We start from the raw sequence: 15,510 nt of genomic DNA on the forward strand, positions 1-15,510 counted from the left end.
AGATCCTTATGCAGATGGACATATGGGTATCTTCCTCGTATCATCCTTCAAAGATCCGTGGTGTCCTCTTGCACACAGCATCTAAATTCCTGAGCTACTACCTGCATTGACCTGAATTGCTTCTGTAGAAGCAGGGCAAGAAATGGTTGACAAACTTTTTACAAACGTTTTTCAATTCTACAAGCCTTACATACTGAAAGCACTGATATAAACATAGTTATTACACTGGTACTACAATTTGAAGGAGCAATTTTCTGCCAGAGGAGAACAATAGGTTTTAAAAATAAACCAGAACATGGAGAAAGAGAAAACATTTTAAAACCGTGTTCAAAAGCTCAAGATTCAGACTGCGGAAATTTAGATGAAAGTAATAGTTGTGGCCTTGGAGTCAGATTTCCCACATTATTCCCACAGCTCCCATCTGTACCTGTTTATTTTCTAAAGACCAAGAATTGGTGGAGCCCTCAGCCAGAAGGTTCTAGAAAGGGAATGGGAAGGGAGACTTGGGGACAATCAAGGACACGCAGGCAGGCAGGGTCCCACTGGCTTTGCAGGCGTGGCCCCACAGAGGCAGTCTTCTCTCAGACGCGCCGCAGCGCCTCCACGTCTCACTCGTTACCATTGCTGGCCCCAGTGGTTCTAATGCTCCCGGTTTCTGGGAGGTGAGACCAGGCATCTATCTGCCCGTTTCCACTCCAGGCTCAGAACAGTATGGCTCAGGTACTCGCGTTGGTCTAGCCAATTTGCTTTTCGGTTTAACTAAGTAAGAAGCAGTTGAAAATAAATTAAAAATTCCAAATAAGATGTTTTCAGGCATCATGAAGTGGGGAAGGATAAGTGTTTGCTGTCATCATACTTTTTGTCCTACTCTTATATTGTTTCCTTCACTCCCCCCAAAGTTAAGAATACATAATTTGACATATTAATTAAGGTTTTTAAAAAATCTACTCCCCAAACAGGTCAATTATGCTGAATAGGCAAGTAGCTTATCCTTCTTCGTTCAAGGTTACTTCTGCTTTTTAAAACAAATGACAAGGAAGGAGCTTAAAATCTGAACCAGAACGGGAAAGGCAGCAATCCCTATCTGTGGTTTTATCCCCCCAAATCTCTAACAACAGTAACTTTAATAATTCCTTTGGTGGTAAAATGTTACCTAATCTCCCTACCCCACTAGTACTGTTACGTAGTATATGCAACATGGACCATATTACTTTTTATCAAATGTGGGGAATCCTGAATTCCAAAGCTATGGACTTGTAGCTCAGTTGAGGTAAGGGGCCAAGAGATCAGCAGAAAAAACCCTGCACGTTAAATATTTATGTTCATGTAGGGAAGTTAGGCAAGTCACCATCTCCTTAGCATTCGTCATCGTTTGGAAAGTAAGGGAGTTAGGCAAGATGACCTCTAAAACCCTTGACAGTCATTAAATTCTAGGACTTTACCTGATCCATGCATATCCTAAAACATAACAAGATTACCAGTATGTTCAACTCTGGACTATATTGAATTTCTACAGAATTATAGGCATTGGAATTTGCCTGTGACATACAACCAGCACACATTATTAGATGTTTCTTCAATTATGCAATTTAATTCAGGTTTAGTACCTGCTATGCCAAACACGGATGACACGCCTTCCATACCGGTCTTGTGGATGCTGGGCTGAGAGAGGGTAAATTCAAGCGTCCAAAACGCAGTCTTAAAAAGAAAAACACATGTCAAAAAATACAACTTTATCTGAAAGTAAGCAAAAGCACACTTAGCATCAGGCTCAAGCACTTAAAAGAAATAATGATAATGGTTAAATTAAACGTAAAAACATGTTAGTAAAGAGCATCTTTGAAAACACCTACATTTTATGAGCAAGAGATGTTATTTATCTCTAGGAGGTTCAATTCATAATTTTATTCTCACCAGTTTCACTATATTATTTATGTAGATTAATCTATCTTCACTAAAAATGCAAAAAGTGGGATTTTTTTTACTAATATACAATATAAAATATCACATAGGCATACAGTAAATATTTAGAAACAAGAAATTATGCCACTGAAGAATGTTCATCCAAATCCAAAACAAAAATATTTTTCAAGATTTAATTTCCTTGAAATACATAGGAATTTTCAAATCATATATTCTGCAAATGAAACATGGCCATTTTAAATAAGTCATAGAAATTACACCTAAAATCTCAAAACCAAATTATGAGAGGACTCGGTAACAAAAACAGGGTCTTTTCACGCCCCCTCGAACACAATAAGGCGCTCAAAGGCTCACAGGGCATCACTGACGTGGCACCCTTGCGGTTCTCCCTCCGGACCAAAGTAAAGCACTTCCAATCTTTCCTCAATATAGTATGACAAAATGAACTACATTTCAAAAATCAGCTTTCCCTTAACTCGGGTACATGTTTCTACTTCTCTTTTTAGATTTCACAATAAAGGAAACCTATATAAAATCACTAAAAGAAATTCGAATTTTGTTTTCTTTCTTTTTTGTGTGTGTGAGTAAACACATATTATGAAAGACATTTCATCTGGGAAAACTAGCCCCAAAGTGACTCAGACAACACTTCCTTGTTTAAGCCTTCTCGCCCCTTTTGCAAAGTAACTTTTGGTACCAGTACTCCCCTCTGTGGTCAAAAGAGGAAAAGCAATTGTGTGACGGGATTGCTTCAACTCAGCCAAGTTCAGTACTGCTTCAGTGGCTTCCTCTCTGTGACGGGAACAGACAGTGAGGGAGTAATTGTAGTAAACCCGAATCACTACAGTCAAAGACCCGCTTTCTGCGGCATTTGCCATATTAAGAAAGGATTACCCTAGAGATCATCGAGTATATTTTTACAGTAGAAGTACGATGCTCAGAGAGCTCCCCGTTCAGGCCCTTTCTACTGTTTCCTATAGATGGAAGTACTGAATTACTGTAATTAATCATTAATGACTCCACAAGCAATTCACCTCGTTTAAAGACTCGGAGATCATGCTGGGGGGGGAAATCTTAGTGGTCGTACATAGATTTTGAGGAAGCAAAAGAGGGGTCTGAAGTTTTATGTGCTTAATTAGTTTTAGAGATCCACTAAATTTGGGTAATACTTATTTTTATAACACACACAAGGAATCTGACTAAGCTACATATAACTACAATGGTGCTAGTTATCATTTTAATGCTTTTTAAAAACAGATTTTGCTTCTAAAATCTTTATTCTCTACTTTAGAAAACAAAATTACATTTTTTTTAAAAAAAGGCATGTAAAAGAGAGCAAAAAGCAAGACGCTTATATGCAACACTGAATCAACAAATAAGAAGTGACCTTGAAGTCTTTGTTCACACATATGTAGGAAAGGACTTAAAAAGTGCTCCCAAAAGTACCAATTAACATTAGCCCAATTGGTCAAGTACATGGTGAAGGCTGGCAAAGAGGGGAAGGGCCACATGGCTCAGTGAACTTCGGAAGCAGCCACTACCCCGCCCTCCCATTGTTTGGGACCGGCAAGAACCAAGGTCAGAGGAGGCAGGGAGAAAAGCTCCGCCTTGCTGTGTCATAGAAGGTGCACTGAGCGTGTTCTTCAGCATTATTCATTCATTCAAAGAAAAGATTTAACAAACATTGATGGAGTCTCTATAATATATTAGATAGTCTCTGACCAATCACGGTACACACAAATCTGTGTAAGAGAGAATTCCTGCCCGCAGAACTTCCGCATCCAGCTGGGGGTGTGAGATGGAAAAGGAGCCACACAGAGAGGGGCTGGGTGCACAGACAACACCTGCCGTGGGAGCTGACGGTGGGAGGGTGTGGGGCAGGGTGTGAGGGCCACCAGTGAAAGTGTTTAGGAAGAGCTTCTGGGAAGCAGATATAAAAGAGGAAATGTCAGTTCTGAGATTAGATGCAAAATGTTCTTAAAAAGTTCATTTGGCAGTCAGAAATTTCTTGGAACTTGGAAGTGGTGCTAACATAGAAACAATTTCATAAATCATGGTTACTCTCTGGGGCCAGTCCACCGAAGTTCACCTAGGTGGTAACGGAGCCTCCCAGCGGCCTGCACCAAGCCTCTCTGATGCTTGAACTCTGAGTCCCATGGGCCGTGGACAAAAGCTAAGAGGATGATGTGGGTACCAAGAAATGTCAGCCCCACCACCTATACTTCTGGCAGGATTTCCAGCAGCATCCTGGGCAGTGATGGGAGATCACAGAAACCGGGACAGCAGTAGCCGCTCCTACCCTGGAATGGCCAAGGTTTGGAGGCCAGAGCAGTTGATTACGAGTGGTCCATGGGAAACAATGACTGATGGAAACCATGGCTTTACTTTCATAACAGAAGAAAGCTAACCTTTACTGAGCACCTACTTTGTGCCGTGGGCTGTTAGCCACTTTCCATTTGTTACCAGTATAATCCTCCCAACTATCCTTTGAGGTAGATCTCATTAACCCTATGTTATAGATGAGGACTCGGAGGCTCAGAGAGGTTAAACAATTGGCCCACTGTCACCCAGCACTGGGACTTGGCTTTGGACCTGACCTAAAGCTTCTCCAGGGTCACTGCCCACCCACCAGCTGCCTCTTGGAAGTGCTAACAAGTCAGCGAGATGGAACTTTGACTAATCATCAGACACTTCCTTTCTGAAATTAATGATTTAAATCCTTTCAGACCAGTGCCAGGAACAAATTCCAAAGAACTGACGTCCCCTGTGTCAGTTCAATGGGGCTTTGTGTCCCTTTCTTCCGGGGCACCTCTCTAGCGGGTTCTGGAAATTAATCCTGGGACAGGAGTGGCTGTTCTGTTGCTGCTTTGGGAGTTGTTTTGATGTTTGCTTTTTAATTTTGCCATCGCTTAATCAGTTTCCAAGAAAATTGTGTAAGGAAAGGTCGGAGATTAATATTAGTGGGACATAAAAAGGGGGAAAGGATTGATTAAACTGTTTTATATATTTTAGTAGTTGATACACATTTGGGCAGAGAGGCTGGAATTTCTATTTCTGCTCTTTACCCCATAAGTCTTAAATCAGGTTAAAGGAAACTAAAATATTAGTATTTTAGAAAGCTTTTAACAACCCTGACCTGCATAAGAGAAAAGAGATATAAATAATAGTAACACATCTTATTTCTCTTTGTTAGAAGAAAAAGAAAGAAGTGCCCAAGTTTATCATTAGAGATGACTTGAGTGTTCCTGTTAAGTAGAAAACAAATATATGAAAAAGGCCACCCTTTAATTTCTTAGATACTGTCCAAGTGTATCTCAGGCTAATGTGAAATCCCCCTGACCCAGGAAACCGGTGCGCTTCGAACAGAAGTGGCAGACAAATCTCAAGGTTTTAATCTAGTTCATGACAGCTTTTTAAAAAAGTTACAAAGTCTCCAGTCTCTTTAGAAGTATTGCGAGTTCCAGTGTCACCAGCTGCATTCACGCGGAAGCTTACAGGACGGAGATGCCAGGTTACGCAAACAGAATGGGCACAGAAGGGGAAGGGACAGGGGAAGACCAGGTATCAGACAGGCTTACCTCAAAGCCTCATGACAACCTTGCAGAGAAATGAGAGTTACTGTGAGTAAGTGCCCACGTCCTAGGACCTCACTAGGAGTTTCTTATCCCCTTTTTACCGATAAGGAAATGGAGGCTCAGAGTTTTAATTACCTTCGTGAGATTCGACAGCTGTGACTGGGACATCTGGATTCAAGCCCAATTCTCTCTGAAACTACCCAGTTACTTACTCTCTCCCCAGTAAAAGGTAGGGGCCCGGCCTTACTCACCTCTGCGGCACCAACACTAGGCACACTGCCCGGCAGAGACAGTGCTCCGTGAGCAAGTGTTGTCACAACTGCCCCCAGAGTGCAAGCTGCTCCCTTCGCCTGTGACGCGCTGCATTTCAGACACAGGGTCGCTGCAAACGTCTGCTTTGCCTCCTCTGTGATCTTACCAGATTTCACTGGATGTTGTTTTCTTTTTCTATCCCACAAACAACTCCATTGCAATCTTTTTCTTCCCCGTAAGAAGTTAAAAAAAAAGGGGAGGGGGTATTGAAAGTGTATATACAGGAATGTAACTCTTACCTCACTAACATACTTCCAGGGAAGGCACTGGACAAAGAAGCCCAAAGTAGCAGAAGCCCATAATCTGGACTTTGCCCATTTGTCTCTATGACATCCAGCAAGGCCTGCGTTAGTGTCTGTTTCAAAGAAATACATATTGTCAAACCACAGCTATGTGACAGAGACTGGTGTTCACAGACAAAAGACCACACGTTTTTCTTTAATCCAATAGGTATCATTTCTGCCACTTCCAGGCTTGCAGTTTGAGGCATGCTAAGGGATTCACATACTTACTCCTTCCACATTAATCAGGAGTAGGGATTCCAGAGCTCAACTCCCTTACTACAATTGCTTCAAAATCTGCCTTAGGTTTTTTTTGGATTTTACCTGTGTTTAGGTTTACAATAAGGTTGAGTACCTCACACATGCACAGCCCTCCCCATTACCAACATCACTCAGCAGTGTACTAAGACCAAGGTGGCCTTAGGCCACCCTTGGTATGGGTTTGGACAGAGCTATAATGACATATATCCGTCATCATAACCATTCACATTCTGAAAGGTACCTTGGTTACTTCCAAGTTTCGACAATCGTGACTAAAGTTGCTATGTGCCCTGCTTTTGCTACATCCCCGAATTTGGTAGGTTGTGTTTTCATTTTCATTTCTTTGAAAATACTTTTAATTTCTCCTAAAATTTCTTCTTTGACCCATGAGTAATTTAGAAGTGTATTGTTTAATATCCCCATGTTTTGGTATTTTTCTTTGTGTTACTGATTTCTAGTTTAGTTACATTGTGTTCTTAAGGTAAGTATTATGTGACTTCTACTTTTTCAAATTTATTAAGGTGTGTTTTGTGGCCAAGAATGAATAGGCAGAGCACAGAGGATTGTCAGGGCAGTGAAAATACTCTATATGAATTGCTTAGGAGGAAATTTATAGCATTCATGGATATAATAGAAAAGAAGAACGTTCTGAAGTCATTTAGAGAAATAAATTAAACCCAAAGTAGGCAGAAGAAAATAAAGAAAAAATCAAGCAGAAATCAGTGAAACTGAAAATAGGAAATCAATAGAGAAAGCCAATGAAATCAACAGCTGGTTCTTTAAAAAGATCAATGAATCAACAAGCCTCCAGCCAGGCTCAGAGAGAGAAAAAAAGAGAGAAACAATACAAATGACCAATACCAGAAATGAAGGAGGGGACATCATGATAGAGCCCATGAAAATTAAGAAGATGATAAAGGAATACTTTCAGCAACTCCTTGCCCACAAATGTGGTAATCTAGATGAAATGGACTGCTTCCTTGACAGACACAATCTGCCAAAACTCTCACAAGAAGAAACGGATGATCTAATTAGGCCCCTAGCTATTAAAGAAATTGAATCTATAATAATAACTTTCCAGAACTGAAAGCACCAGGCCCAGATGGGTTCACTGGTAAATTCTATGAAAGAGTTAAAAATGAAATTATACCAGTTCTCTACAATCTCCTTCAGAGAATAGAAATGGAGGGAGTACTTCCTAACTCATTGTATGAGGCCGGCATTACCCTAATACCAAAACCAGACAAAGACATTATAAGAAAAATACAGACCAGTATCTCTCATAAACATAGATGCATAAATCCTCAACAAAGTATCGGGTATTTGCCTGTTGGTCTCTCCAGTCTAGGGGCAGTGGCTTGCCCCATATCCTCCCTCTCTTATGGACCCAACCCTCAAGAGTTGTTGATTATTTAGTCTGTTCAGATTTTTACTCATTGTTAGGATGAAATGGCAATTTCCAAGATTCTTGCATGTGGAACTAGAACTTGGCTTGGTTTTCTAAGAACTGGGTAATCTTGAACAAGTTACTTTAAGCTCCTTGTGTCCCAGTTTCTTTGTCTTTAAAATAGGATTGTTGTGAGCATTAAATGAGTTACCATTTTGACAAATGTAACTTAAAAAAAAAAAAATAAACCTCTACTCTTGGGAAAAGAAACAGATCTTTGAAGCATTCAGGAGAAAACCCTGCCCCCATCTGTGAGGCAGATTCCATGGGAGAGAAAGAGGACCGGCCAGTGCATCATAAATCGGTAATTCTCTAAAACTGTGCAGAAACATGACTTTTAACTTGAAAAGAGAGAAACAATACAAATGGCCAGGTCAGATTATGGCCCCATCGAAGTTTACCTGCTATAGTTACTCTCGGGCCATCACACAAATACCATGAAGGTATTTTCTTCACTGAACGGTTTTCCCAGATTTGCCTATGTCTGGTCCCCATCATGAGGAAGAAATTCAGACACTATGGCATCTTCATTAAGTTACTTGTGCACTTAGACTCTTAAATAACTCAGGTTTAGGGGATAGAAATAACGGTGGTTAATGTCTGGTTGCTGCTTGCTAAGGCCAGTACTGCTTTAGGTGCTTTACAAGTATTTAATCCATTTGATCCTCACCCAGCTCCAAGAAGGAAATACTATCACATTCACCACTTTATATTTGAGGAGACTGAAGTACAATTAACCGAGGGGACTTTGCCAGGGACATGTCTCTGGTAGATGGTGGGGCTGGGATGCAGACCCTGTGAGCCTGGCGCTGGCTCCAGAGCCCCCATCTCAGCCGCTCCCTCCACTGCCCCACCGGAGGCACAGCTGTGACTCTCGTGCATGAGGCTTAGGAGAACAGCATTGTACCGTAAGGCAGTAGGTCTGCTTCAGATGCTACAACACAGAAAATAACTACTAAATCACTATCAAAAAATATATATATAATGAGAGACAGTTGCTGTTACTTACTAAGGCATGTAATGTTTCAAAAGTGATTGACCACTCTAATCCCCAGCTTTCTGGTTTCAATAATCTCCAGTTTTCTGGGTATAAAAGTTGTGAAAATTTGTGAAATATGTCACACTATGCCTGGCCTAGAGTAAGCAACCCATAAATATTAGCAGTGCCTCATGGTTACTATAATTTATAATACTGAATTAGCAGAACTGAAATAGTGTAAGTGTAAATTTCATTTAAAGCTGGTTTCTATCATATTTACAATGGAAGCTGTTACAACACAAAGTTTATATCTCATGAAAAATCCTATAGATGTATTTCCCTCTTTTGGCATGCTATTCTGTGAATGGAAATACTTGTTTAATGTGTATCTAGACTCGCATGGAAGAAAACATCACATTTGATATTCACGATGTGACAAATGGGTGTATAATATTAACAACAAAAACAAAACATCTTTCAGTCCTGGGCTTACGTAGGCCACTGAAATCTACTTATGCAGAATACACCAGAATCTTTTATTTCTTCTTAGCCCACATTTAAAAAAAAATGTGGGTATCAAACAGAAAACTTCTGGAGGGAAACAGAAGCGAAACATACAAAAACGAAGTTAAACTGCCCATGAATGTTCACACTGAATTCTGTCCCGAAGTCTTAAACACTGGATGAGCTTCAGCAAAGTATAAAATTTGTCTTGATTCGTAGAGGGAGTTAAAGTAGCTCTGATTTAAAAAGCCTCATTTCTTCAGAGTAAGAACATAGGAGTTTTAGCGGAGGCATTCGAAACCCTTTGCTAGGTCCATGGATTCTGGACCTGAGCGCAGCTTTTACACACACGGCCTTCCCCCTACATCCTGGGAGACAATGCAAACAGGATGTTTGTCTGGGTCTGTTTGTGCAACAGAGTCATTAGCTGAAACACAGTTTGTTAACAACACAGGGCCTTCCAGGATAGCTTTCTATTCCCTTTATTGGGAAGGAAGATGCTTACACATTCAAGCATTCCTTTTTTCCTAAGGCTGTCTCCTCTCCAGAGTTAAGCAGAGTTGTTTGTGGTAATGTGGGCTATACTGACTAAAAACAAACAAAACCTTTTTGATGTGATCTTTAAATATTAGAAGATCTTAGGTGATTTTTTTAAAAAATGATAATAACAGTGATAAATTTTCAGGTAGCCCTTACTATGTCCTAGGTGCTTTCCAAACATAGCTCATTTAATCCCCACCACTCTGAGGTGGGTGACCAAGCTGAGGCCAAGAGATTCGGTGTCATACCCAGGGTCCTGTAGCTGGGGACCAGACTTGGGCCCAGGCATTCAGACCAAATGAATCTCAGTGTCTGAGGGTGGGTCTGGAGAATCAGGCCATTCTCAACAGCTCTCAGAGATTCTAAGTGAGCAGCCAGGGCTGCAGCCCACTCACTAGCAAGCATTGGAACCACCCGAAGGCTTACTAAACCACACGTGGCCAGGCTCCACCCCAGTTTCTGAATGCATGGTTTCCAGGTGATGGGGGGACCACACTTAAAGAACCACAGATCTAGGGCAGTTAAGACACTGAATCCTGGTGCTTAGCTATAATTATACCATACAACTCCCTTGTGTTTGAAGAGAGAAACATCTAGTGGCATCAAGAACAAAACACTGTGGCCCTGGCTGGGGTGGCTCAGTGGATTGACTGCCAGCCTGTGAACCAAAGGGTTGCTGGTTGGATTCCCAGTCAGGGCACGTGCCTGCGTTGCAGGACAGGTCTCCCACAGGAGGCACGCAAGAGGCAACCACACACTGACATTTCTCTCTCTACCTCCCTTCCCATATCTCTAAAAATAAAAATAATAATAAAATTTTAAGAAGAATAAAAAACTGGTACATTTACACAACGGGATACTATGCAGCAGAAAGAAAGAAGGAGCTCCTACCCTTCGCAACAGCGTGGGTGGAACTGGAGAGCATTATGCTAAGTGAAGTAAGCCAGGCAGTGAAGACAAATAACATGTGATCTCATTTATAAGTGAAACCTTATCAACAAAACAAACAAGCGAGCAAAATAGACCCAGAGACACAGAAAAAAAACAACAAACTGACAGTGACCAGAAGGAAGGAGGGAGGAGAATAACAGGGGAAGAAGGGCAAGGGTCAAGTCAAGGAACATGTATAAAGGACCCATGGACAAGGACAATGGGGTGGGGGAGGGAGGTGGAATGTGGGAGAGCGGGGTGAGTAGGGCAGGGGAGAGCAATGGGGGGAAGTGGGGACAACTGTAATAGAACAACAATTAAAATTATTTTTAAAAAATGACATCCATTTTGTAGGGCTTTATTCTCCTTGCTTGCTTTGCCATAAATAACTCCTACCTGTTCCTGTTGACACAGACAACTGCATAATACATGAATAAATGAAGAACCTCGGAATTTTGTTTTGTTCAGTGGACTGTAGACTCAGGTGTTTCTTCTGTAGAACAGAATTAATACCTACCTGACCACTGCAAGTCTATAAAAATAAAATAAGGTATGTAAATATGTCTAACACCAATGCTGGCACAAAAATGCTATCTAATCTCCTGATTGGTATCGAAAACATATATTTAACAATCATAGTTAAATAATGTCATCTCATGTATTTTAGAAAAAGAAGTATACTTACCATGGAATTATCTCTTTCAGATTTGTATGTTTTTATATCTGGCATGTTTTTCTCAAAAAATGCTAGAAGACACCTCTTGGATTTTGACCAGTTTCTAGGTGAGAAAAAAACAGTATGTATATAAATTAATTTGAAAGCACTTCAGGAGTAACACTATATTTTCAGGACAGAAAACTTAACCTGAGACACCTGGAAAGCAACTACTTCCAACCAAAACCTTTTGCTGACACCTGGTCAAAGACAACTCAACTCTTTAAAATATGGTTAAACAAATGGGAAAAATTCAGCATCATAAAAAAATGCTTTTTTAAAAAGAGAATTTCCTGATAAACTCACTGAAAATGTTTTGCTAGAGTACATAAACACTGAAATGCAAAATTATTGTAGTGAATTAAAAAATTAATGTAGTAATTGCAGCTGCAAAGAAAATAAACAAAGCAGAACTATAAGAAACCATGGAAGAAATAGCCAGACAAAAGAGGAAAATTAGGAAATGAAGGAACTCAGGAGAGGAAAAGGGCATTTCTGAATAAATGACAATAATTACGTGAAGTACAAGGGGGGCTATACAACCCTCAAGAAAAAAAAGAAAAAGAAGAAGACAAAGAAAGTCTAAGGAAAAGAGGGATAGAAATGTGAAAAATGCAAAATAGAAAATAGAAATAAACATGAAAAGAATGGCAAGGGAAATGACAGCTATAGAAGACAGGCCAAGGAGATTGATGAACCCTTTGTGTAACTGGACCTCTTTCCCAAACTCCAAATTCAGTTACCCAACTACCTAACTCAACATCTCCACCCAAACTTCTCCCTTATCTAAAGCTGGACTTCCCTTCCAATGAGTTCTTCTCGCCCCTGTAATGGCAATCTACTTTCTAGCTCCTCAAGCCAAACTTCTTGGAGCCATTTTTGAGCCCTTTCACTCTTTCACATGCATTTTGTTGCTTCCACTTTAAAAATATATCCAGTCTGAAACTTCCACTGCTATCACCATTGTCCAAGGCACCAAGATCTTAAACTTGAATTATTAACAATAATCGTTATATTAATTTCCTTCTTTTACTCATATGTCCCTGTTTTTAACAGAGGAGCCAAAGTGACCTCAGAAGTTTTAAAACACTCAAGAAGTTTTCCTGTATCACTCCAAATCACAAACGCACTTACACTTTGAAACTGATCATTTATAGATATACTTGCACATGCATACATGACATTTATTGCTACATTATCTATAATAGCAAAATATGAGAAAAAATATCCATCATTAAGTGACTGCCTAAATGATCTATGGTTCAGGGAATACTTTGCAGGTTTTAAAACAAATGCAAATTTCTACATAGGATGTGGCAGAACCAGGGGGGCCAAGGATCTCACTGCCAACAAGAAAAAGGTGAATAAATTACAAAGATCATATTTTTAAAAGCAACAGAGAAATGGGGAACCAATAAGAACCCAATGGGCTAAAACTCTACCGAGGAGAGAGTTGTGCAAAAGTGAAAAAACAATAGCTCACTATTGATTTTCCTGATGAATTCTGGGTATGGGCTGAAGGTCAGGACTGAAATAGGCGCCTTTGAAGTATCCATAGTTACCATCATACTTAATGGTGAAATACTGAACACAATACACACTTGTCTAGTTCCACCACTTTTATTGCACAATGTATTAGAGATCCTACTGAGAAAAAACATCATGGGAAAAAAGGAAATAAATTTATCTCTTTGCAGAACATAGTGCTTATGTTTAAAAACTCAAGACATCTACAAAATAACTATTGGAACTAATAAATGAACTTAGCAATGTCACAGGATACAGAGTTAATATACAAAAATAAACAGTATTTTTTTTATGTGCCAGCAGGATACAAGAAGAAAACAAAAGTGAAAACAATTACAATAGCCTCGAAAATATAAAATGCATAAGCAAGTAATTATTAATCACAGGCAAGACTTCACTGCCAAAAATTACACAATATTTCTGAAAGAAATTAGATAGCTAAATAAATGGAAAGTATACAGCATTCAGGCATTAGAAGACAATATTGTTAAAAAGCTATTTGTCCCTAATTTTTCTATAAATTTAACAAACTTCCAATCATAATTCCAGCAGTCTTTGTAATAGAAATTGACAAGCTAAGTTTAAAATTTATATTAAAATTCAAATTGAAATAATCTTGAATGTCAAGACAATTAGAAAAAAAAATTGTAGAGAACTTTCACTACCTGATTTAAATACTTACTATAGAACTATAGTATTTGAGACAGTGTAATGCTCACAAAGGAGTGGTCATATAAGTCAATGGACTAGGACAGAAAAGCTAGAACTGGATCTACGCACATACAGTCAACTAATTTATGAAGAAAGCTGTAAAGGTGATGCAGTGAGGCAAGGAAAGTCCTTCAAGAAATCATACTGGAACAGTTGGACGTTCAGACAGGGAATAAAAATGAATCTTACCCCTTACTATACCACACACACAAAAATTAATCAACGTGGATCGCAGACCAAAATGTAAACTATAGACCAAAACTGAAACTATAAACTTTTTAGAAAACATAATAATCTTTGTGACCTTGCTTGACCTTTTCAGCCAAGCTTATAAAAAGGTTCCCTAAACATTATCAAAATCATATGCCTAAGGAAGGCTATAGGAGACAAAGGGGAATTTCTTTTAAAGATAATATTTCCCATCTATCAAACTAGCAAGAATTATAGCTCCTTGTGTGGGCCAGGATAGGAGGAGCAAGGCAATCCCCTAGCTACACTCAAAAGAAAAGAAAGAATATCCTTTCGCAAGGACAACACAGCAACATAAACAATTTAAGTGTTCCTGTTCTTTTGGCACGTCCATTTTTAGAAATTTATTCTGAGGAAACAATTGGCTAAGTGAAAAAAAAATACAACCACACAATATGCATACACATGAGAACGTTCAGTGAACCATTGGTTGATATAGAGAAAAAAGTTGGCAGTGCTCTATACATTCTTTTTGCAAAATATGCTACATATTTTAAAGACAAAAACATCTACTACAACCATTTCTAATCTCCTTAGTGTCCAATGAAAATGGACGTCATCATCATTAAATAATATCACCAGTGGAAAATACATGGCCGGCTGAATCGGTAAAGACCAAGTCTGCAAGCAATTTTTACAACAGCCTGGCGTTAACTCCGATTGGGATACTAATTTATTATGCTTTTCTCACCAACTGAAATTACGCTTGTCTTTCCCAATTATTGCAAGCATTTACTCAGGGTTTTTTGATGATGAAGTAACTAGCACCCATAATGTCTCCTTCCAAAAAGACAGTAACAAAATGCATTGTACATCATAACTGATAACAATTTATTTCTTTTGAAAAACCTTGCATAAGACATAGTTGTTGAGGAATCCACAAATGATTAGGTCGTTTAATTGAGGATAGCAGGTATTAATATGTTCCCCGTGTTCTAATATTAAATTTGAGATCCAGTGAAAGAAAATAAAAAAGAAAACATTTCCTTCTCCGGAAACCATACCTGGTAAGGCCACATAGCTTGTATCTTGCTTTCTCTATAAATTCTAGAGGGGCTTTCCCAAAGTCAAATGCAGCTCCAATCCAAGGAATCCAGCCCCTTAGGCACTGGGGTCCATGCAAGTTCTTCCACTGAAGGAGTAAAAAAAGAGCACTACAACTTAGGATTATAATCACTGATGGGAAAATTAGTTCCATATTCTTGTGTAGCACATTCCAGAATCAGAGAAAGAAAAACCCTGCTGCCGTGGCTCTTGATCCTTCTCTCTGGGATAAAGAGCACCCACCAGATCTCGCAAAGTTTTTGCTGCTACTTTTGCAGCTTTCTTAGCGTTTTTAACTGTAGCCGCCTTCCCCCGCCCCAATTTTTAGATGACCTTTGCATCATCGGTCCCTCCTACTTCTTTTTCAAGTCTTGGCCAACCGGGACACAAAGCTGGGGCTGGACGGAGGTCGAAAGGAGGGTACCGCGGGACCAGGAGGGATGAACACGCGCTGTTGCTATGGAGACCGGGGGGCGGCGGCGCGTCGAGTGCCTCCCTCGCAGCCAATCAGA

General features: G+C 39.7%; 1 protein-coding gene across 1 annotated transcript in view; it reads right to left on the reverse strand.

Moving 5' to 3' along the window:
* The window catches only part of CYP39A1 (cytochrome P450 family 39 subfamily A member 1), a 55,153-nt gene extending 39,834 nt beyond the window's left edge, over positions 1-15,319 (reverse strand). Inside the window, 4 exon segments of the mRNA XM_053914337.1 lie at positions 1,608-1,698; positions 6,055-6,165; positions 11,438-11,531; positions 14,959-15,319. Coding sequence (XP_053770312.1) covers positions 1,608-1,698; positions 6,055-6,165; positions 11,438-11,531; positions 14,959-15,152 — 490 coding nt within the window. The 5' untranslated portion in view covers positions 15,153-15,319.
* Positions 15,320-15,510: the final 191 nt, after the last annotated feature.

The sequence above is a fragment of the Desmodus rotundus genome, chromosome 11, assembly GCF_022682495.2.
Source record: "Desmodus rotundus isolate HL8 chromosome 11, HLdesRot8A.1, whole genome shotgun sequence".
NCBI lineage: Eukaryota > Metazoa > Chordata > Mammalia > Chiroptera > Phyllostomidae > Desmodus > Desmodus rotundus.